Source organism: Gobius niger, assembly GCF_951799975.1.
Source record: "Gobius niger genome assembly, chromosome: 4".
In the NCBI taxonomy this organism is placed as follows: domain Eukaryota; kingdom Metazoa; phylum Chordata; class Actinopteri; order Gobiiformes; family Gobiidae; genus Gobius; species Gobius niger.
In genome coordinates, this window is record NC_136855.1 from 26,662,704 (window position 1) to 26,687,721 (window position 25,018).

Here is a 25,018-nt window from a genome sequence, read left to right on the forward strand (position 1 = left end):
TAAAGAGGAACATAATGTGAAGGTTGCCATAGAAGAGTAGTGCTGCTTGTAATGAACCACGCCTCAGTCAGCCTCTTTTTCTTAAATAACGCCCTCTCCCTAGCAGCGCAGCCTTTAGCGCAAAACCTGCGCCACATGCAAGATCGCGCGTGTACTCTCATGGACAATTAATGAGTAAAAAAACGCAACATGCTACGACACCTGCAGTGGCGCTTATGGCCTCTAGGGGCGTGAGTTACTTAGTGCTGCTTTAAATTGACAGAATTCACCCGCATGTCACAAAGGTACAACACAAGTGCTGCTACTCCGCTTTCAAAAGTTTTGCATCCTCAACTTTTTTAAAAAACATCCCAGCATCTGAGCTGTAAATAATCGCATATATTGCAAGGAGAATCGGCGCACCACACTGCAGCCTCGGAGGCATTTCAATCAAGCAAGAAGCCCTAATTCATTTTCTCCTTCAAGCCACAGTTGGTTGAAGTTGAGACTGTGATTACACGGACAGACTGAGTGACTCAATATCATAAAAGGCGCAGAACAAGGCAAAGTCTATATTCAGTAGTTCAGACTGTGTTTAGTGCTCGCGCCGGCTCTGAAGACTGTAACAGAGAGCGCCTGTGGCTGGGGAGCGGAGTAAGGCAGGAGTAATCTATAACTGAGAGGCTAGTAATGAGAAAGATGTGCCAACCGTCTGCTCGCTGTGATAAGATGAGGAAGTTCCCCTCGGGGCCTAAAGCATCTTTGACCCAAGCGCCAACAAAGACAACAAATGGGTTACTGCCCAACCATTGCTATTTCCCCCTCCTCTCTCCCCCATCCTTCCTTCCCATTGCGTTCATTCCATCTTCCCAATCACTACATTTATCCAATTTCTCTTCCCTCTTCTCTCCACTCCACAACTCCAAGACTTTACCCCATTGTCTATTTTTACTCAGTCTCTCTTCTCCCCTCCACAATTCTTTCCCCGCTCTTTATTTGTGCCCAAATCCAGCGCGCGGGTACAAAAGCCCGGGCCGCCATGTAATCGGTTTCATCAGCGTTTTTTATTAGCTAAAGAAGAATACATGGTAATTAAGAAGAGCGCGGCCAAGCGTGACGGTGAGAGAGAGGCTTCACCCAGTCGTCGGTGTGGAACAGGGAAGAGAAAGAAAGAAGAAAATGGGTTGTGCAAGGGGCAAGGAAGGGCGGGAAGGAGGCAGCAGAGAAAGGGCAAGAAGGGGAAAAAAAAAAAGGGAGGAGAGATAAGAGCGGTTTGAATGGAGACAGGAAATGAAAGGCTGGAGCAGAAGGGGTCACAATGATTTTGCTCTGGCTGTTGTGTGGAGAGGGGGTACGCCGGCGGAATGGCAAATGAGACTAATGTCCTGTTAATGTGGTCCGAATCACACTGCACCAATACGTGAGACCTCTGCAGCCATCATCTGCCTAATCCCCTGTGTCAACTTAAATGGCCCATTCAGAGCAAGTGCACCGTGAGGGCGCTATCAGAACAAGGACTCCATCGCTGTTTCATGCTAGGTTGGTTTTTATGCTCTTCATTGGGGTTGAATGATACATGTGCTAATGAAGTAGACGAGAGGCGCTCCCTCATTGTTGAGCAACTTTGTAATGCGGAGACACTGAGGGGGAAAATCCTGTACTGCGGCTGCACTGCACTTTATCAACTGAAATGTACATGTATATATGCGCTATGGGTTTATTTATTTCATATACCACTGGGAGTGAAGTAGGTGTAGGCAAGGATTTTATTATTAGTTTCATTGCCAAGCGGATGGTGAAAAAAAGAAAGAAAAAAAAGGAATGTAATTAAAGGGATATTTCAGGATTTTTGGCGAGTGTTGTTGATTTGTGGAGATTTTTTCTTTTTTTTTTTTAAATTCATGCAGTCCTTATATTTGAATGGTTTAGCGGTGCTAGGCTAGGCTAGTGCATGTCTATGGTAACTAGTAGCCTGCATTAAAAACCTCTTCAAAATCATCGGGTAGTCCTCCAAATGTTGCCATATCTGATTTGTAGAAAGCTCCTCTGTGAATTCAACGCATAATAACGCCGGCCGCAGGTAAACAAACTACTGTAGATCCGGTAACCTAACAGATCACTCCACCGCTGCATAGCTTACAACCAGGAAGCTGATGCTGCTCAAATATAAGTTCTTTAAAATGCAAAATGGTTATTTAAAAAAAAAAAAATTTAGTAAACACAGACATTTATATCGGTAGTCTGGTCTTATAAGTGATTTACCTCAGGCGCACTGTGCTTGGATCAGACTGTTTTTAATGCAGGCTACTAGTTACCATAGACATGCACTAGCCTAGCACCACTAAACTCTTCAAATATAAGGACTGCATGAATTAAAAATAAATAATATGTCACAAATGGTATAATATAATATATTAATTGCAATTACAGTGAATATTTGGTTGCTTGTAGGGGTGTAGCGGTGCTAAAATCTGATGATGTGCATAATACTGAAGTGACAGTGCAAGTTTTAGCCTATAAACAGAGCGCATGTGTGTCATCATTCCCAACCGCTAAACTGAAGGCTGCAGAAATTTGCAAAAAATTGCAATGTTTGCATTGTGAGCCCAGGGGCGTGCTTTATTTTAAAACAGTTTAGAAAAATTTGTAATCTTTGCCAATTTTATTCTGAACAATTAGGCTATTTTATTTCAAAACCAACTTATTATTTCCTATCGCGCTTGCACCGCGAACTGAACCTGAGGTAGCTGAGTCCTAAAGTGCACTGGGCTTACTTTACTTTACTGGGGTTACGACATCGTCTTCCTATAAGGGAATAGGTTATGTATGTTTGTGCCATTAATGACTGGCGCAAGTGCATGATAGTGTGCTTTTGCTTTGTAATTTGATATTTAGCAGGGGCTACTATATGCTAAAAAGATATGGCATGTGCAAAAAATAACAATATTCCTACACTACATCAACAGGAAAACAATGTGTATAAAACAGCAAACAGATTTAGCCAGATCTTTAACTTCAGCAAAAACGAGTGCACTCTTGTGTGCAGAAGTGGCTGGCGACAACTCATGCAGAGATGTTCATGTATTTTCCCAACACACAACGCTGATTTCACACACAGATCGTTACAGCAGAAGCCAGTGGACCAGAGAGACCTAACTCCCAGTATATTTCCTGAAACACGCCGACCACTCTGCCATCAAGCTGTGCTAACATTAATTTTCTGCTGAAACAGCCACTGGCCTGCACGCGGCGAGTTTGCCCAGAGCTGAAATATCAATTATACTGTTCTCCCTGGCAGAGAGGGTGTGAAGCTTTAATCTTCACAAAACCAATCAAAATGTCGTCTGGCCCGCACTGAAAGAGAGAATTGTTGGCCACACTTAAAAAGGGCAGCGGCTTCAACCCTTAAAGTTAGTATTGACACAAAGTCGGTCTAGTGCTGGTACTTTGTTCCAAGCTTTCAGTGCATTTGTCTTTCATATCCCACACAAAGACACGCCTCATCATTCATCGACCCTCTGTGCCCTGAAGTGAACAATGAGAGGGCGCCCTTGACTTTCACTACGTCCAAATACCATGGTTGTATTTTCTTTACTGTATTACTTATTTATCTATTTTTGCTGTGGCAAATTTTATAAAATGGTACCAAACCAATTCCAAATAACGTCTGTAAAACAATGATATGTTATAGTGGGCTCTCTATATTCTTTAAAATAAAATGTGTGGTGTTTTGACACTGCCTTCTCTTTTTCTCAGCTGGTATAACTTGATAAAGTAAATACAAACTTTCATGCTCCTCACAATATTAGAGCAGCTCTTTCAAGAACACTATCTGATCTTTGCATGATCATAAACTGATGCATACACACACACAGCTGCCAACACAAAGGCATTACCCCCAAAAGTCCCCCCATTCCTCTGTCTTCACACAACACTGGCCCCCACGAGCAGTGGCAGCCTCCCTGGCTGGCATATGAAGACTGTAATTTTCCGCCACACTTCCCTGCTGTTCACTGGCTCTTTGCTTGGTGCTGTGGAGATAGCAAACGAGAGAGCAGTGAACAAGGTACAGGCCGCGCCAGCTCTCCTGCCTCTCTGCGATTATTAATGCAGCAGCACCCAGCGTGGCTGCCAGGTTAACGCAGCAATCATTGTGCACTAAATAAGATCATTCACAGCCTTTTTAAGGCAGATAGACAGAACAGCAAAACAGAAACAGACCTGGAATATTCTGCTGGAGCTCGTACACAAACACTAAAGTGAAATTCAGCAGCTTGTCCCACTGCTGTGTAAAGGTTTTTTTTTTAAACAAAACTTTGTCAGGACCTTTGAATAGGAATAAGTAAAAGTAAAATGGCTAAATAGCTATTATGATGGTTGTTGTTTTCACCTCCACATGGTGCACAATGGATCGATTCTGTGGAACCAGGGACTGCTTTGCATGAGTTTGAGAATGGTGACTAACGGGGGCTCTGGCTGAAGGAGCTGGTGACCTCTGTGGTACACCAGCCTGTAAATGTCTACCTGGTGATGCGTCATAGAAACACTGAAACTGAATGTTTTCTCTGGGTATAGCCCTGTTATGGTGAGTTAGCTGGTCTCCAGCAATGAACAGATGATAAGCAGAGGCATTTGTGCTTCAAACCATGCGTGCAGCCACTGTGACCATGGATGCCCCCCACCGTTCAAATAGGCATTAGATCTGGTTTATCCCTGTTTGGAAAACATTTGCATGCTTTCAACGATTCACGGTTGTTGAGGTGGGGGTTCTTGTCGGCTGCCGTGTAAAGACAATGGAAATCAATGGCGAAGAGGTTGATGCATAAACAGATTATTAACTCTGTGTTGTGTGCCAATTTCACTGTATTACATACCTCTATAGTTCCCGATAGATGACCCGAAGCACAATGGATTTTCAAGCGTGAGCTGTGCAGAAATCCATTGGTAATTTCAGACTGATCAATTATCCACTCAGGCTCATCTCTTTCTCACTTTTGCTTGTTCTTGATTTGTTGCTGCAACAATGACAGATGAGCTCTTTAAGTAATAACCTTTGTATTTCAAACTGCTTTTTCTGACATTATGGTAAGATTAGGAATGTGAAAGAGAAGAACATTTAGAATATAATATAGTGGGTCTGGATATTTTATATCAGTGTTTCCAAACCAGGAGTAAAGTATCCCTGGAAGATATTTTGGAGTCAAGTGTACATATTTACTGATAAAGTTTTAAAAGATTGATTACTTGTATGATCTGAAACATCATTAAGGTAGGGAACCAAGTGGAAATAATTTATTTATCTTTTCTTTTCTTTTTTTGCTGTGTACTTCTTAAAGGCAACACGTTGGTATGTACACACTATGCTGTTTACTTTTTCTTGTAGCAAAGGATTACTGGGCTATCTCATCGCTGTGTGACAGAGCAATAACTCTGACTCTTTGATGTAGTGGCTGAAGAAGTACAAAAGTTATAACTGAAGCATTAAAAAGAGTCTGGTCTTAAAGCACACGTTTCTCAGTTTTTAAATGCATGAATATATTCAGGGACTGTACGCTTAGTCCACACTCAATGCTTCAATAAACATCAGCTTATGTCTTATTATGTATTTTAAAGGATCCTACACCTTATGGAATACAATTTGTAATTGATCATAAACTACATTCACTGAAAAAGGAGGGAAATGTGCTTATAAACTCATCCCTGTGCAGAAGTGGGATGGTAGAAACGCTTGGAATGAGTTTTCACCCCAATTAACAAAAAAGAAAAGAAAAGGAAATAGGGACAGAATGAAAAATTAATATACTTTAATGAGACAAGAAACAAGCCACAAGAAATGACTGAAAAGAGCAAGAAGACAAGGTGCATGCAAAGCAAAGATGGAGAAGTGCTCGCAGTTGTGTCAAGCAAGTGTTACGTCTCTGCTCTTGTGGACGAGGAAGCAGTCAGTGGGAAGAAAGATTGGAGGTAAAAACAAAACAACAAAAAAAAACCACTGCTGTGGCACTGATAAAGTGTCTGAGGACCACTACCACAAGCGTACAATCTCCTCCTCTCTATTCTCCCCCATCCCCAGCTGCCAAAGCATTTTCTTGCTGGCATAATAATAGCTCTTTCCGTTCATGCTCTTTTTTTTTGTGTGTGTTCACTTTTGCACATACACAACTTTGCGACGGCGTTTGGATGTAGCTTAAGCCCTGACAACCTTTCATTGCATAGGCCAAATTATAGGTTTGTAAAGTCCCTCCCACAATTCCCTCCTGAATACACCCGCCCCTACCTTGTCCTTTGTGGGCCAGTCCTGCAGATTTTTTTTTTTTTTTTCTTTTTTATCACCGGTTTGTCAAAAGGCACTATCTTTTTGAAGATTGGGTCTGTCTGATCCGCGCCAGCACATTATCACTGGGATGTAAAAATACCTAGAGTCAGAGCAGCGCACGCTCGGATAAAAGGGAAGAGGAAAAAAAGATATTAGCACAAAAGGTTCACAGTTGACGGCATGCAGATTTGCTGACGTCGGTAATAAAAAAAAGGCCAGTCGGGTGTGCAGGAGTTGACATTGCGTGGAGGTGTTCGCGCCGGGCATCTGCATACAAGGTCCTCCGTACTTTCTGCCAGCAGCCGTCATCGCCGACGACAGATTACGAAATTGTATGTGCAGAGGATTCACCGCAAATAATGAGAAATGACTTTTAAATTGTAGCTGAGGCGCTGTGGAAAAATGGGCCCTGTCAATATGTGATGTGGCGGAGCAAAGAGGGGTGGTGTGTGTGTGTGTGGGGGGGGGGGGCTGTTAGGAAGGACTTAGGGTTAAGCGACAACGGCAGCAACACGGTGGAGAGAAAGAGAGAGAGTAAGGGATCAGGGGATGACTTTGTTTTGGTTTACCGCTTATTACCATCATAATCCTTTGTCCCGCTTCGTTTTTTTTTTGCACGCGCTCTGCAGTCCGGGCACACCTCTCGCCTCGTCTCTCACGCTCGACACTGTGATTGCCTCGTATTTAAGAAGCCTTCTGTGAGCCGCTGTTCCGACAAATGCTTTTCCAATACCAATCACAGCTGAGTGCACCTCATTTGAATCTGTAAAAGGGGTTTTGATTCCATCAGCAGAATGCTCCTCCAAGCGCAGCACCGTCCATTCAATACTATGGGAACATGCATAAACCATAGATTTCTACTGTACGGTGTTGGGAGAAGAGTGCATTGATGCTATGTTTTCTCTGGTTAAACCATTTATTTCTCAGGTGAGGTGCACTTTTTTTGCCCTTGGATCACTGAATCAAACTCTTACAATTTTCAGGTTTGTCGACTTTTTCACTCTCCGTGGCCCCGTGGTCGCTGTTTTCCTTGGGTACCCCTACCACTAATAACATGTACAACAGGTCGACCTCTTAACCCCCAGCTTTTCTCCAGTTCAGCTTTACCCAAATCTAAAAGCTTCTCGACTGGAGCTTATACAGCCTATAGGCCAGTGTCACGCCTCATTTGAAAGTTAAGACCTACGAAACTGATCTAAACTGGTCTTTTTCCTCGTGTTTGTGTCAGCACTTTTGAGTTTTTTTTATCACACATTTTTGTCACTTTTTCATCACTTTTTTGTTGCTCGTCGGTGGGGATTTTTTTGTTGAGGTTTCATCACATTTTTGTCAATGTTTCAACATATTTTTGTCACTTTTTCACCGCTTTTTTGTCGAGGTTTCGTCACATTTTTGTCACATTTTTAGCAAATTTTTGTCACTTTTTTATCACATTTTTTTTAACGCTTTTTGTGTTTTCATCAAATTTTGGTCACTTTTTTTGTTTTTGTTTTGTTTTCGTCACATTTTTGTCACTTTTTCATCACATTATTGTCACTTTTTTGTATCCTTTTTTTGTTTTTGTCACATTTTTGTCACTTTTTCCAACACATTCTTGTCGCTTTTTGTTGAGTTTTCATCACATTTTGACGCTCTTTGCTGTTTTTTTGTCACTTTGTCAACATTTTGACTTTTTTCCAAGAAGCTTTTACACTTGGGTAACGCTGAACTGGAGACAATGTGCTCAGTTAAGGCGGGCGTTGAGAGGTTTTTCCTCCATCCAGGTCATTCTGACCATTAGCCTGGCCCCACATTTGGGTTCCTGGGCGCCAGCCTGTACTGTGGCTGCCCTGTGTTTTCCATGTCCTTTGTCGCTTCATTGTCTGCGTCAGCCTCGGTTCCTTTGAGTTTGGGTCAAATGCAGAGGACGAATTCCTGTACAGGGATCAATAAAGTAAACCTTCACTTAATGTTTTCGTGTGTGAGGTTTTGCATCTGATCATGTTTGAAACCAGGTTGTAGATCGCTGCCTCACTAAATCAACTACACTTTAAATACTCAAAATAATTTGTAATAATGATCAGATAGTCACCAACAATGCTATTTCGGCACAGCTTAACAAAATGAAGCATTCCAAACAAGTTAAAGCAGTACTAAGTTACTCAGGCCCCTAGAGGCCATAAGCGCCACTGCAGGTGCTGTAGCATGTTACTTTTTTTTTACTCATTAATTATCCGTGAGAGTAAATACTACGCTGAAAGAAAAGACAAAGGGAGAGAGGGATATTGTACATTAATTTACATTAACAATAAAAAAAAATTATTCAAAGTTGGCTGTAAATACTATTTAAGTGGTGCTAGCCCGCAGTTAGCTTTGCCCGTTAGCCTGTTAGCTTCTTCTTCGTGACTCCATTAGTGTGTATTGGGGCCTCCGGCCCGTAGGCAGCGAAGTAGGCCCCCAATCATCCCATTCACACTTGTATTACTTCCAGAGTAATGCAATCCTTTTTGTAGTCCCTCTGGACTACAAAAAGGATTTGTTAAGATTTGTTACGTACTTCTTTAATATAAATCAATTACTGTATGTGTCTACCATTAACAATGCAAGTAACATCTCTTTGAAAAGGGGTGTATTTTGACAAAACTTCATTTTTAGATGTTGCAAATGGTAAAAGACAAAAAACAAACAAAAAAAGACTGAAAGCCTGTTGGTGTATTAATTTCTTTCATTTACAGTGCAACAAAACACATGTAATAAAATTCATGCCTGTATTTTCTTTTCTTTTATTTTTTTTTGTCTAGGTGAAATGTTGCAGTATGACGATACCGGCAGCTTATTCTCTTTTGTATGAAATGCACGCAGAACACTGTTACTATCTTTACAGCAGTAGCTTGTTGACCCTAAAACTTATCAGAGCATATCTTGAGCTGGAGCAATCGCCTGCCGCTCTGACTGCAAGAAGCTTGGCTAATGCATCCAAATTAAAATCCTTTGTAAATCCCATTGCTTGATTGCTCTGGAGCCACTGAGAATTGCTCACCGTTAATGCAGAAGGACTTCCTGATTCCCAAAGTCATTTTCTCCCCATTACTCACGCGGGTATTAGCACCTCTTGTTTTCCATAGAGATAACACTCTGCACTGGCTCAAAGTAGAAATGTGTGTAGGTTAAAGCAATGATTCAGTTGTAATGAGGGTAAGCATACACCGCCTGACTAAAACTCTTATGATCCGGCATTGATTCAGTTGGTCAGGTCAAGGTTCAGCAACACTATGAGATCAGCTGACGACCTGAACATCCTGAATGACCAGGTTATTACATCAATGGATTTCTTCTTCCCTGATGGCATGGGCATATTCCAAGATGACGGTGCCAGGATTCATCAGGCTCACACTGTGAAAGAGGGATCACACATGGATTGGCCACCACAGAGTAACCCCATTGAGAATCCTTGGGATGTGCTGGAGAAGACTTTGCACAGTGGTCATGCTCTCCCATCATCAGTACAAGATCTTCGTGGTTACGTGAAGTGTTACACTAAGTATAATTACACAAAATTAAACAATGTGGATTTTCTAAGCGGATAAAAGGGGGAACTATATTGTAAGGCGTAATAATACCAGGAGTAGTTCGAAATCCGCGCAGTAATCTTCACTTTACTGCGCAGAAATCTTCACTTTACTGTGCGGATGCCAAATTACTCTTGGTATTATTATGCCTTACAATATTTTATCCGCTTAGAAAATCCACATTGTTTAATTTTGTGTAATTATACTTTGTAGTGGAACACTTCACGTAACCATATTTAAATAGGGAAAACGTGGAAGAGCTTGGTAGCTTCTATCTTGACCTATTTTGGAGCTTTAGAGGAGAGGGGGAGAGGCTAAATGCTAACGCCGTCTGCGCTGTGTTTACGTGACTGAAGGCACGGTGGAAGACCAGACAGGTCCTAAAGAACTCGTCAAAGCTAAGGTAAGAACATATCTCAGTATGTAAAAACGGTGGCCTATTCCTTTAAACAATGCCACACTGAATGTGAGCTGCAATCAAAGCTAAAGGTGCAGGTCTAACTAAATATTAGAGCATCTGACCCGAAAAATATCAGAATTCATATAGTGAATGTAATTTCTTTCAATTTGTTGCATCACTGAATGGGGTTGGTTTAGTTTGCCGGACACCGATTGGACTTGACAAAACAGCTACAGTACAAATGGGGCAGAAGGATGTATCATTTGCTCCACAGAGTAACGGATGAAGGTCAGAGGATGAACACACTATGACAATACATTTCGGGGTTTACCGCCATTAACATAAATAAATTACCGTAATAAACTTCCTTGAGGTAATTCATTTGATAGATTTGCTTAAAAATATTCTAAAAATGAACACAAACCATGATAACTGTAGCAAAAATATGAACAATAGGGAAAAAGGCGTAAAAATGATCATGGGTAGCAGGTGAATGTGTAAACCAGGTCAATGATGTTGTTTGATGTTAAGCTTTGTTTGCCTCGGCGATGCATGTGCTCTGGACCATCAAGTCATTTTGCACATCCATTCTTCCGCACTTTATCTGTTCAGTCTCTTCATTTAGTAAATTAGTTTGTACCACCCCACCAAATTTCCTTTTCTCTCTCTTTGTTTTTGTTTTTTTTAACACATAAACTCAGAAGCCCTATATAAACAGCACACATAGACATACACCTATACTGGGTGGGTAAAGTCAAAGGTGCTCTTCAATTGAACCACCTGAAGTCATTGTTGGAGTGTGTGCGTATGTGTAAAGGGTCCATGTTTAGTGAAAGAGGGTTTATGTGTGTGAAATAATTTGGCCTTTTTTTTTAGCTTTTCCTATTCTGTACAAAGAGTCTAGAGTCTCAACCCCTGAACAATTATGGACAGGATTGACAGGTGGATTGGCAAAACAAACATAGCTACAAAGTGGGTCTGAAGAAATTTTTGAAAGTGGACACATCAAAACTACAGAAAGACACAAGAATCATGGTGGAATGGTGGAAACAATGTGCCGTGAGGAGGTCAGCCGCTCGTGTACACGTATTTGGGAAGAGATGAAGTAGAACAGGTCTTAGAGGTGCACATTATTTAAAATCAAACTTCTCCCGTTTTGTACACAGTATGTAGCACTTTTGAAGTGAAATGTGCAAATGAAAGGGGCAAAGTTTAATGACTGTGTGGCACTACTACAATATCTGCCAACCGTATTAATTTTTTGTTATATCGAACACAATTTCATGGTTGACATGGTGGAAGAGGATTAACACCCAGTTTTCATACCTTTAAAAGAAGCTGACTGCTAATACGGTGGCCACTAATCCTCCAGCACTCGGGGCATGGTGTGCGACGTCTGTTAGCTCTGTTAGCCTGTGTCTCAGTCTGTGTGAGGATAGCTGACTAAAGCAGTGGCGGCGGAAGTGCAGAGGCTACGGGGAAATCAAGAGTTGTTGTACCCAGCAGCTAGAGAGGGACTTGACAGTGTCAAAGGATTATGTACTGTGGAGCTAACAATACTAATGGCACTTCTTTTGCATTATGATAATTGCCAAGACAAAATTGCCACCTAATTTCTCCCTGTTTCTAATTATTGGGCTCTTCAATGCAAGCAGGCAGAGGGAGCAGAGCATTGGCAGGCAATTAAACTCCTGCAATTATGGCTCTATTGTAAAGCGCGACGTTACCAAAGATTTGTAGGGCAGAGAATGATTGCTCCCCAGGGAATTTAAACGCAGGATAAATTTGGACATGTAATTGCATCTTGGAAAGTTCAGTTGTGTGTTTTCCCACAAACTTTTTCCAACTATAAAATGACTGAAAAGAGGTGAGAGATAAACATTTATAAAATACAAATTCTATTTTTTTGCAAACCAGTCACGTTGGTGAATAAAATAACACTGAAATTAGCTATTTCTGCGTTCTTCACTATCACATTTTGATCTTAGGCCAAAAATGTTAAAGTAATTCTGACCTAGTTTTCATGAATATAATAAACTTTTACACCTTTCAAGAGTTTTAGAATCTGTGTGAAATATGTATACTTTTACATTTAAATATAAACTTACTTCTACTTTTACTTAGGAGTATATTTGTTGTACCTCCATTGGGTATTGAACATGTTTTAAGTAAAAGTGAGGTACTACAAGACCCCAATCATTGCATCAGAATATTCATATCCAGCGTCTTTATTGTCATCACTGCAAAGGCACTTGGGGCAAAGGAAGATAACTTTTTGAAAACATTTATAAACAGTTATGTTGAATGAAAAGGAATGCAAAAAGCTATGGATGACTGAAGCAGTGGTGCAATGCAGCCAAAATGTGTTGAGCAAATGTGCCACAAAACATATGGCAATTCATGATTTATGAATCCAGCTTGAGAACATTTAGTTTTCAAAATGAACCTATTGTTACAAAGCTGTCACTGTCATCCTTTATGCAGCAGTGATGGCACATGCATCATCTGTGTTCAAGTGAAAGAGTTTGGTTTTCACTTCAGAATTGATCATTTGCAAGTGAGGGAAATGAAACTAACAGAATGCCTTGGAGCCAGAACTTATCTTATTTTTGCGTTACAACAGAAACAGCCAACATTATTATCAACTTCAGTGTGCAATGCATGCTTTGTTTAAAGGAATAGGCCACCGTTTTTACATACTGAGATATGTTCTTACCTTAGCTTTGACGAGTTCTTTAGGACCTGTCTGGTCTTTACCCGTGCCTTCAATCACGTAAACACAGCGCAGACGGCGTTAGCATTTAGCCTCTCCCTCTCTCCTCTATAGCTCCAAAACAGGTCAAGATAGAAGCTACCAAGCTCTTCCACGTTTTCCCTATTTAAATATGGTTACGTGAAGTGTTCCACTACAAAGTATAATTACACAAAATTAAACAATGTGGATTTTCTAAGCGGATAAAAGGGGGAACTATATTGAAAGGCGTAGTAATACCAGGAGTAATTTGGCATCCGCACAGTAAAGTGAAGATTACTGCACGGATTTCGTGGTATTATTACGCCTTACATTATAGTTCCCCCTTTTATCCGCTTAGAAAATCCACATTGTTTAATTTTGTGTAATTATACTTCGTAGTGGAACACTTCACGTAACCATCTTTAAATAGGGAAAACGTGGAAGAGCTTGGTAGCTTCTATCTTGACCTGTTTTGGAGCTATAGTGGAGAGAGGGAGAGGCTAAATGCTAACGCCGTCTGCGCTGTGTTTACGTGACTGAAGGCACGGGGGAAGACCAGACAGGTCCTTAAGAACTCATCAAAGCTAAGGTAAGAACATATCTCAGTATGTAAAAACGGTGGCCTATTCCTTTAAGTGTTGCTTTACTGGTCAGCATTATTGGTCTTATTAAAGGTGATGTTAAATTTTTGTTTGTATACTTTATTGTCCCCGTAGGGAAATTTTGTGTTAAATGCACTCTTAAAGGTGAAAAAGGACCGACAAAAAATACATTACAAAACATACAGAAATTTAACTTATGTTGAAAACATAAACACAAAATATATGTTGACAATTCAGCTTCTAACAGAAAACAATTGTCAATTCATCAATCAGATTTGAACAATTCTCCTACTGATTCCTGAGGAATAAAGATAGATGCACAGGCATGTTCTTTAAAATGTAATAAAGTGAGTTACAAATCGACTTAGGGGACAGTCCGATGCAACAGAGGCAGCTGTGCTGTGTCTTTCATATTTTTTTCATTATTATTGTTTACTGTTTTTTTCTAATTATATTTATTCATAGTTCACCTCAGTTCCGTAAATGTTCATAATCTTTTCTTGAATCTCGGCCCAGCTTGGTTCCAGGTCGCAACTGTCTTTTTTTGGACCTGCCTCCTTCAAAGGAATATCATGAGTGCTTACAGACACATGCTTTGTGACGAAATTATGAAATTCGACACAAAACCTCCTCAGATTATTAAAGTGGAAAATAATTAAGTTGCTTTATCTGGTCTGGTGTTTCTATGTTTCCGAACTCAGGGAACATGAACAGGCAGTTCTGAATGTGTGGCCCTAAAAACATCAACAACTCTGATGGGACCCTCTGAGTTTCTTAAATGAGCTGTTTAAACGTCCAATAATGTCATACAAACATGGCCATTTGCCCCTCAAAGTGCTGTCACAGGGAAATCACAGAGATGGTCACCCCCCCACCCCACACCGCCCCCCGAGGCTCACTGTTATTAATGGCGTCATCATTTTTTTCCCTTTCTCACTCTATTTCCCTCTGATAGTGCGGCCTGCTTCATCGTGTTCTGCCATGTTTCTGTAATTGCTCCAACAGCCTGCCTTATGCTGAGTGTATAGTTTTGTGTAAGTGTGTGCGTTTCTGTGGGCGCATATGCACGTCTATGCACCCCTCCTCATGCTACGCCCGGCTGCAGGTTTGTGGGGCAGAACCACGCTGCAGGCAAGTAGGCACACCGAGCGAAATGACAGTCTCCAGGCCACTCTTGGTTGATGACCGTGAAAACATTGCGGTTAACCTAAAGTGAGCGACCGGCTGTCACTGTAAGATGCTGTGCTGCTCACGTGCATCTTTGGCAACACCCTCATGTAAGCTCCACAACAAACAATGGAAAGACTTTTAAGGCTTTCACAGTGCGCCGCAGAGTCAAGAATAGACCACTGCAATTTGTCAGCCTCTGAAGAAAGTCTCGTAAAGGTTGAGGTGGGCAAGAGTAAGAGCTGAGCCGGCTGTTGAATGGAGAGAATGTCTGACCATCACTGGAGCCTGTCGAGGTCAGATAAAGTGAGGAGTAAGTGCTACACAACAACAGACACTTGTGTGGAGGAGGTGTGAAGCAGTGTGAGGCCAGGCGTGAGCGCTGCCGCCTTTACCCATCATTAAATGAAGCCACTTAAAGTAAAAAAAACAAAAAACATGCACTCTTCTGAAAAGGTCAATACGAGGCACTCCATATAGCGTGATCGTTTCGCACCGCTATCAGGAGAATCATTCAAACTGCGATGGAGACACAGAATGTTGGGAGGACACCGGCGTTTCACATAAACAGTTTAATCCATCAGAAGGTGTGAGTGAGGAGTATTCAGGTTTAAACAGAAAAGCACAAAATGAGGTGCCAATTTAGTGTTGTAAAGAGGGATGATTACACCAGTCCCTTCATCATCATTTCTAACCTCTCAGTGGTTAAAGTCGAACTTCTGTCACCTTCTGCCGTCGTTCCCTCAACAGAAACACATGCACACGCGCACGCAGACAGTTTATTATGCAGTAACATTACCAGATCCCCTTAGGCAGCTGTGCATCTCTGTATGACTGATGAGGGTAATTTCTTCCAAACAACAGAATGATCACTTTGCTAGTGTGAGCTACGGACCCTCCCCCTCCCTGGTCCTCTCCTTCCCCTATCTCATCTTTAACTCACGAGAAGCATGAGCAATGATGGTTATTTAGGACCACTCCTGCCTGCATTTGTTGAGGTTTCACTGATTTTTTTCCACATGAAAAAGTCACATCAGGCCTTACATATAACACTGCCCATACTGTGTGAACATTTAACACAATACAAGGAATAAAAATACAAACATTATTGTATTATGTTTGATTCTAGGGTCAGGGTGTTTGCACTAGAGCGGGTTCGACTCACCTCAGACCTGACTAGTAACTTTGCTCAGAGCGGGATATCCCAGTTGTCATGGAAACGTTTCGACAGCCAAACATGAGGTTTCATTACATAGTCGTCTTTCAAATGCTGTATTTTGATGACTCAAGGCAACAATAGTTTTGTTAATGTCTAGCTCAGCATCAGGGGAATGTTTTTTCATGTTTTTAGTTTTGTAACAGCTAAGGTGTGACTTAGCGACACATAATGTTCAGGAGAATACTTTAATACTGAATACTAAAATGTGTTTTGTAACACAGGTCATTACTTTGTCCAATCAGAGTTTAGTTTAGTTTAGTTTAGTTTAGTTTAGTTTAGTTTAGTTTAGTTTAGTTTAGTTTAGTTTAGTTTAGTTTAGTTTAGCCTATTTGTTAATTTGGTAGGGACAGTGCATGTTAATCAGAGTCCTGTATTCGGAATACTTTAATAGAATAGTTTCACGTTGATTTGCATAATATTCATGCATAAATGCGACGTATGATTAAAAGCATGTAGCTACACTTGTTACAGCGCCTGTTACGAACTAATTTACCACTAATTAGGAATGCAATAAATGCTACATTCCAGAATGATTTTATTTTCTTATTAATGTTATGAATATTGAAATAAAATGTAATGATTGATTGCAGCAATGTGTTCCTTTGATTTTAGGTAAGTAACTGTATTCTATGGCTGCAACTAACAATCATTTTGGTAATCGATTAATCTACCGATCATTTCTCCAATTAATTGATGAATCGCTTGGCAGTGAATGGTGTATGAAAATGTTCTTTTTTCTTTCTTTTTTTATCATATAAAGCTCAAGTGGCACTGCTTGAGGACATGTTGATTGAGTAAACTTAAACTGGGTGTCTTTGGAGGCTCTTAGTGCCAATTCTGACTTCTGATTAGATAAGACACAGTTATTAATGAAGTTTTCAATGTACAAAACACTGCATGACCTAAAAAAAAGTGTCATTCTCCCCCTGGTGTCTCTGGCCAGAAAACCACAATTGCAACTTTCACGGCACCAGGTCGGAGGCGCAAAACACACTAAGTATACAAACAAACTAATGCAATCACGAAGAAGAAGCAGGCTAACGGGCAAAGCTAACTGCGGGCTAGCACCACTTTAACTGTATTTACAGCCAAGTTTGAGTGAAAACCATTGTGTAATTGGATGTACAATATCCCTCTCTACCTTTTTCTTTTCTGTCAGCGTAGTATTTACTCTCACAGACAATTCATGAGTAAAAAAACGCAACATGCTACGACACCTGCAGCGGTGCTTATGGCTTCTAGGGGCATGAGTTACTTAGTTCTGCTTTTAGAACCTATGACATTTTACCTTATTTTTAATTATTTTATATGAGCATTTAAGTTTATTTATGTTTAACAATCGTAAGACAGAATAATAAGAGAGACATTAGGGCAACAGAGAAGGTCGAAAGCTCTTACTAAAATGATACCTCTGGCATCAACAACTATTTAGGTCTCAATTGCGTTTTACATTGTGTTTGGTCTTATGAGAGGCAAATGTCTCCCCAAAACACACTTCTTCATCCACTTGTTTCGCACTAAAAGTCATTCTTCATAAAGCTTGAGAACAACTGCACACGGTCAGGATTGAGCCACCTCGAGTTCATTGTTTGCCTGCAGAGCTGGGCTTCACAGATACTGAGCAAAGAGTAGTTAGGGCTTGTCTGACTTTTTCTCCTGGCCTCATAGGTTCAGCCTCACTGGTCTGTCTTTACCTATTCTCCCATCTGTCAGTCACACACCAAAACAAATCCACCTGTCCACCGCCAGACTGGCTGAATGGGCCCCGCCACAGCTGTCTGGGCTGATACTCTGGAGTGTGGACCGTGCAGCGCCCTCCACTGGTGATGGAAAGCCCATTAAGATACTTATTATCGCTGCTGTCAGCCCCATCTCCTTCACCTACACAGATATGACAGCCTAATGAAGACAGTCAGCATTAATATAGCGCCCTGAACATAGAAGTCATGCTTCTGTGGTTTTTTGGGGCCCTGGTGTCCTTGATCGCAGGAACCTTCCATCCTTTGAAACATTATAGCAATTCATGCGTTAAGAGACAGGCATTCTCAGCGCGCCACTTGATTGCCTCCACAATGAAGCTATTAATGCCGCATTATGTAAATCGTAATGGTCGCAAACATCTAATAGGATAAAGGGTAACTACAGTGCAATTTAAAGCCTCTGACTTTCAGTGGCTCTTTGAAGGATGTTTTCAATTACAAGCCCAGCTAATTTAATTCACTGTTTCATGCCTGAAAATGCATTTTTAAAGGTTGACTGAGTCTCTATTTCAGAACTCGAGTCTAATCAGTCATGTACATTGCACACTAGAACGTCCTCTAAAGAGACTGACAAAGTTGCCGGGGATCTGCGCTCTGGGTTTTAAAGGGACACGGTCCTACCCACTTCTCCTTTCCTGCGCCCCGTGGATGGCAGAGTTGTGGGGAGGGAGTGCGCTGTTGTGAGGGAGGAAGAGACCTGTGCCTTTAAGGGGGCTGTCTCCGCTCTCCCTCATGCTCTGCCTCAGCCACACTGACACTCCTCCTGTGAGCATTAGTGAGGCAGCTTCTGTCCCTTATGTCTCTTTGGAGGAAACAGAATACACTCCCCAGAGCGACACAGCTGAGGAGGACAGAGCTCCAGGGGAAGACGCCCCCAGGTGCTGACCTCCAGCGGACTCAACTCTGCTGTGGGATGCCCAGGATGAGCGTGAGGAGCGGGGACGCAGCTGTACCCAATGTGGAGTGAAACATCCAGAGGCACAAAAGCTGGGGCTGCAACTTTCCCAGCTGGGTCAAAGCAAAAGGATGGTTTTCAGCTGAAGAAACATGATCAGAAGATGCAACAACAGCACAGCCGACCGGAGCTCAGAGAACAAGGTAACGTCTTAATTCCTTTCATGCATATTGAAGAAAGTTTTTTTAGGTTGGAAAAAGTGGCAGTGATTTCAATTTGCATGATTGACATACAGTAAATAAGGCGTTTAACTGAAAACACTTTTTGTTCTGTTTCCAGGATAATATCCCGCTCCTCATTTTTGGTCTGAAATTGAGATGCTCTTTAAAGAATATCTTCAAATGTCCCAACAGTGCGGTTAATTCGGCAGCCTGGCGTTTATCTTATTTCTCCAGCCCTTACTGAGAAGAAACATTAAAGACTCCATTGATAGTGCTCTTGGGGACTGGGGAATATTTCTTATGAAGTCCCTAAAACTTTACCACTGTTGACTGGGAGGAAGGAAAAAGAAATGTCACAGAAAATTTGCTGAGCCGTATATTTGCAAGAGATATATATTGAGGCTTGCGTTCCGTCAAAATGTTCACGGGGTGCCAGGTGGCGAGTGCCCACAGTCAATACCTTACCAGGGACAGTACGGGGATATACCCAGGACTGGATGTGAACGGACAAACGCCAATGCAAAATAGTGGGAGCATGGCGACGTGCTCTGTGTACCAGGGTCATACATACACCTCAAATGCCCAGCCTCCAGTCCTCAACACTGTCCCCATCCCGCCAAAAGCAACGCCATCGGTTGTCCCACCCCCCGCCGTGAAGCTGGGACAGGAAGGCTTCAAAAAAGTCTGTCGAAGCGAAGAGGACAGCCCCAGCCCGTTCCCAGGACTGCCCTCTGGGGTGCTGGAGATGCGCGTGAAGGAGGGCAGCAAAATCCGTAACCTAATGGGCTTTGCCATGGCTCGAATGCAAGGCGAGAAGAGTGGAGCCGGAGGCGGCGGCGGCGGCAGCGGTGGAGGTCTGAGGCAGGTGGTCTTCAGCGGGTCAGGGCGAGCAGTCACCAAAACCATCACTTGCGCCGAGATCATGAAGCGGAAAGTGGGGTCCCTGCACCAGCTGACCAAACTGCGCTACAAAACTGTCAAAGAGGTGTGGGAGAGCAGTGAAGGGGGTTCGTCGGAGATGACCGTGCACAGGTCTGTACCTAACATCAGCATTTTGCTATCCAAAGACCCACTTGACCCCACGGAGCCCGGGTACCAACCTCCGGAGACTCTTAGTGCGCTGTGGGAGGATAGGGAGAGGTTTGATTCGCCACAGTCAGCAGCATGTAAAAGACCTCCAGGACCTTTTCCATACAGTGCTGCTTTACCCCCCGGTAAAAGAGCGTGTCTGGGGGAAGGGGCTGCGGCAATGTTCCCCCCTCAGTGACTACAGGCCCGAACTTGTGTCAAACAGTGGAGAGGATTAAATCAGAACGGGTTCATTTGGAGCTGCCCTCCGCTCAAGCACAATGCTGAGACAATCAGAACACTCACTCAGATAGAACCGTGCTCTCTTCAAAGAACAACCAGAGGGCATTTGGACAGAAAGCTCGACTCGACAGCATTTAAAGGGGTGTTTTTCTTGGGACGTCCTACTTCGCATATCAAAAGTGACGTTTTCATTCATTGAATTTTTCACATTGATATGAGAAAAAAAGCCATGAATGACGTGGGAGCATCGGCCCTCTCATCTTTCAGCTCTTAGCTTCTAAAAGAATATATACAAAATGTCAAAAAAATGCAACAAAAAAAAAAGAATTTCAAGCCATTGATAAAGAATAAAGGCAAATAATTTCACGTCTGATTACAAAAACAAATTAAATATCGTCTTTCTCCATGAGCCATTTTATTTCGTATTTAATCTTCCCCAACTTCCACACATCATTTGCAAAGTACTGATTGAACTGACTTCAGAAAATCAGTGCGCCGATGGTTTGATAATGGCAGTGAAATTTGTGTGCAGAAAAGCTGATTTAATGACAAAGCTGTTGATAAGACTCAGCTCCCTGTAACCACCACGGGCTGACAGAAGCGCCCAGGGCACAAAAAAAAAAAAATACAGGCTAAGATTATCATTAAGATAGCAGCAGAGCATTGCACAACACAGGGAGGAAAAGGATTAAAACTCGGCCTGATAGACCTTCTCTTCTAATACTATCCTGCAGAAGGCGAGTCGAACAGGAACTCCTTTTGGAACCGCTAATGGTTTCGCTCTCTCTTTTATTAATCGTAATAAACTGATATATATTTTCTGCATTCCACACCACGCGGGAAAACATACACCATAACCGGTGCTGAAAAATGAATTTATTTCTTTAGTTCAGATGAAAAATGTATTCAGTATGCAATAAATTACAAATGATTTGCATGAGCCTTGATTTAAAGTTAGGTCATTTTCAATTTGATGTATTTTTTTTTTTTTTCAACTGCAAGATATATTCGCAGATTAAGCAAATAATGTTACAACTTGGAACTGATGCAAACATCTTTTTAATATATATTTCTTCTTGTTGTCCCAGCCTTAAAGCATATTTGCAATGTCGTACATGAATGACGTGAAGTCTTAATTCAAACCCTGAGCGTTACCATCTTCCAACCCTTGAGGACTGTAACCATCTCATCAGCCGTGACTTCAGGGTATAATAAATTACACTGGCAAACTCTTGTCTGCAGCCCTACCATTGATCTTAATGAAAATCTCCAAAAGCAGATGTTGCTCTCCTTTGCTAAATTAATCAAAGCGACGATACACTTCAAGGAAAATGCTAAAGCTTTCCCTCAGCACCGCCACCACCACCACACACGCACAACCATTTACTATAATGGTCAGGTGCCAGTGAAAACACGTCAAAGAGTATACTTAACCTCATCTCGATCCCATTAAGTGCATCACAGTATAGCAGAGCATCCAAGGTTGAATAAGAAACACTGCAACTGTAATAACATGTATCCAACTGTGTGTCCTCAAGTCTGGAAGGTTATCGCTTTGGTTCAATGTTATCACGCAGTTAACAGCTTTTTTACACAAGAGCCCATGGGGAGAGCCCGTCCTCGATGCGGGTCAAAGAGATAGTGACGTTATTATAAGTAAATTTCCAATCGACCTGCATCTCTTATCAAGCAGAAAGTAACCCTGGCCAAGTGTGGAGAAAGAAAGAAAGAAAAAAAAAAATGCAGGAGAAGGTAATTGAGGATAGCAGTGCTGTATACCTGAGTGAGAGAACAGATAAAATGTAGTGACAAAAGTATTATCCCTGAGCCAAATTCAATGTGACTGGCATGAAATGGCTCGGTGTAGAAGTCGACAAAGTGCGTTAGAAAGGTGAGGAAGGTTATTTACCAGTCCCTTTCTCGAGCCGATAATGTTTGTTTCCGAGTCAAGGTTGATTAAGAAGGGCTGCAGGCCAAGAGCGTGACTGTGTGTGCATCTTTAACAAGCTGCATGTGACACTCCACCAGGACTTTTCTGCTTCGTTTACTTCAATGAGGGACCTTTACGTTGCAAAAAAGAAGCCGAAAGCACTGATCAGAATGTATGAGAATTGTTCTTTTTACAACAAGCAACACTAGGCAATACACTGTTTTCTTATTTTTGATATTTTCAAGGTAAAATTTCAGACAATAAAAACTACCATAAGAAAAGGACACGCTCACATCTATAAACTAACATTTTAAAGCATTCTCATTTTGTTTGAGGTATTTCATATATTGAGCACATGGTTGGGATGTGCTCAATTTGTATTCTATGTCAATATGAGGTCAGCAGCTATTGTAGATTCAAATAAAAACACCCACTATAAATCTTTATAACAGCCTACTACATGTTTAAAATGCAGACATTACCTTGTCTTGTATGCTCTTGATTTGGTCATTTGTGTAAAATTTTAAAGCAATTTTTGTTTTCAAAATTACTGTAAAACACAGGATTATGAGCCTTTGTCTACAACAAACTTTAAGATGAAGGAAAACACTAGCTTATTTTATTTTAGCTTTTTTTCAATTTCAGAATTGTGTTGTTTGACTTTTATTTTGGCTCAATGTTGAGATTATTAAAAATTTGGCTAATTCATAAATATTTTTTTTACTTCTGTGATTCAAGGCTGCTAGCGTTTTATAAATGGGCTAATAGCCATTTATCATTTTTAACCCTCGGTGGCAACAATCTGCTCAGCCTGACCAATTATTGTTGTCTATTGTGGCAGACAAAAGAGCAACCTCCTGTTTACCAAAGCCAATAAGTGCATGCGGTGAATGTGAATGAATTCATTTTGAAGTTAACATAATGAAAAGTGTTGGCACTCACTTCTCCCCTCTCTGCCGCTGCTGCAGATGAGAGTGAGGTCTCGGGGATGGCGTGGGAGTTCGCTATCTCCCAGCCTCCAGATGGCTCCGTCTTCTCTTATCTAGAAGAATGGGTGCTGCCTCAATTTTTCAACCCGCCTTATCTAGGAATCCTTTAAATTGAATATTTACTGGGCCTATGTTTTTTTTTTTTCTCTCTTTTTTTTTGTCTGTGTTAGCCCCTCTAAAGTCGGCATTCCTCCTGCTTGTCGGGATAGGCCCAAGGTTTTTCTCCCTCTCAATACACTTTGTCTGCTTGTGTCACGTAATGGGACAGTGATTGATTATGCGATTGCTGTGAGAGAATAGAAAAGGTTAAGCAGTTAAGTGGGGGGCACTGAAGATGTTAACAAATGGCTTCAACAACTATAGAAAACTCTGCAATATTTAACATTACACAAGACACACTTCCACCATGAGTCAGAAGAAGAAAAAAAGAGTCTAAATAAATCATTCCACTCAATGGTTCATTGTTTCTTCTGCAGTGTACACAAGAGGTTAGGAGAACACTTAAGCATCCAGTGAAAACATATTATTTCCAATAGAACTGCCTGGTCTATCAGCATAAACAAGCCGTGCCCCAGCACTCTCTGGTAAGTGTCTTGAAAATGACTTTTTTGTGAAATGCCTGCATGTTGGATTAATCAGAGCAGTTGAGGGTGTAATTGCCGTGCTTAAGTCAAAGCTGTAAGTGGCGATAATGAATACTGACTACAGGGTTGCCAGCATCCAGGGCACAACAAATGAGAAAGTTCAGCGAAACAAAATGTCCCCAGCTGCCTCGAGGAAGACATTGCAGATTATCCCATTGAATTTGAAAAATACTGTACATAGCATTTCGTTAGCCACATAGCATAATTGCCTAACTCATTTTTGTTTTGATTTTGGAAAACATGTAAAAAGATGTTTTATAGGAAGCACATTGTTTTTCTCTTATTGCCATTTTAACAATACAAAATGACTTAGGCAGTTATGCTATGTGGCTAACGATTTGGGTAAATACCAGTCATAATAAACTGGAAAGTAAAGGAAAAAAAAACATACAAAATATAGACCTTAATTCAAGCAAGCATGTATAAATTCAGGCAATTAAAGTTGAAATTATACTTTGTACATGGAATATTATAAGATTCGCTAAATACTTGGACTGGCATATTTTGTCCAGACCATTGCTGCCCTCTGCTGGGTATAAAAGGAAACGTTAGATGTTGTACTGCAACACTGAAGAGCACTGAACTCTTACAACCTATTGGCTTTATATTTCTCCTGCTAATGCACATTCTAACATTGCCATTATTAGTTACAACAGCCACTCTCTTCCCTTTAGAATAGGCTGACAACTACTAGTGCTCCACTCATAGTTAGAAAACTATAAACTCATATACAGGTGAATCTTGGAAAATTAGAATATTGTTCAAAAGTTCATTTATTTCAGTGATACCAACTTAAAATATAAAACTAATATGTAGACTCATTGCATGCAAAGTGACATAATGTCAAGCCTTTATTTGTTATAATTTTTGATGATTATGGCCTACAGTCCATTTTCAGAATATTCTAATTTTATTAGATTTTTACAAGCTCAGTCAACATGATAACAAATAAAGGCCACACATATGTCACTTATGCAAAGGAGTCTATCATTTCATATCATATCACTTTTTAACGATATTCTAATTTTCCGAGTTTCACCTGTATTTTATATATTTATACAGGTCCAGGTCCAGGACTCGTTACTTGTGTCTGTCTTTCCGAATAGGTTTTCATTTCCTTTGGTTTCACCTTTGTTTTGATCGAGATGATTAAGTTAGTCTGAATTGAATCCTGCTCAGTTGGGTGTCTGAGCTGCACTGTAGGAGCCTTTGTGGAGTAATATCAATACAACTGTTATTGCTTTGTCCAAGCGGCAGGGTGCCCCAATCACACGAGAATCACACTCATCTTTACGGACTACTG

General features: G+C 41.2%; 1 protein-coding gene across 1 annotated transcript; it reads left to right on the top strand.

Annotated features, from left to right (window-relative positions):
- The first annotated feature begins 18,469 nt into the window (after positions 1 to 18,469).
- LOC306962598 (uncharacterized protein) lies at positions 18,470 to 20,362 on the top strand. The gene is made up of 2 exons (XM_079555778.1): positions 18,470 to 18,823; positions 18,960 to 20,362. Exon 2 carries the CDS (start codon positions 19,260 to 19,262, stop codon positions 20,106 to 20,108), a length of 849 nt encoding a protein of 282 aa, XP_079411904.1. The 5' UTR covers positions 18,470 to 18,823; positions 18,960 to 19,259; the 3' UTR covers positions 20,109 to 20,362.
- The last annotated feature ends 4,656 nt before the right edge of the window (positions 20,363 to 25,018 follow it).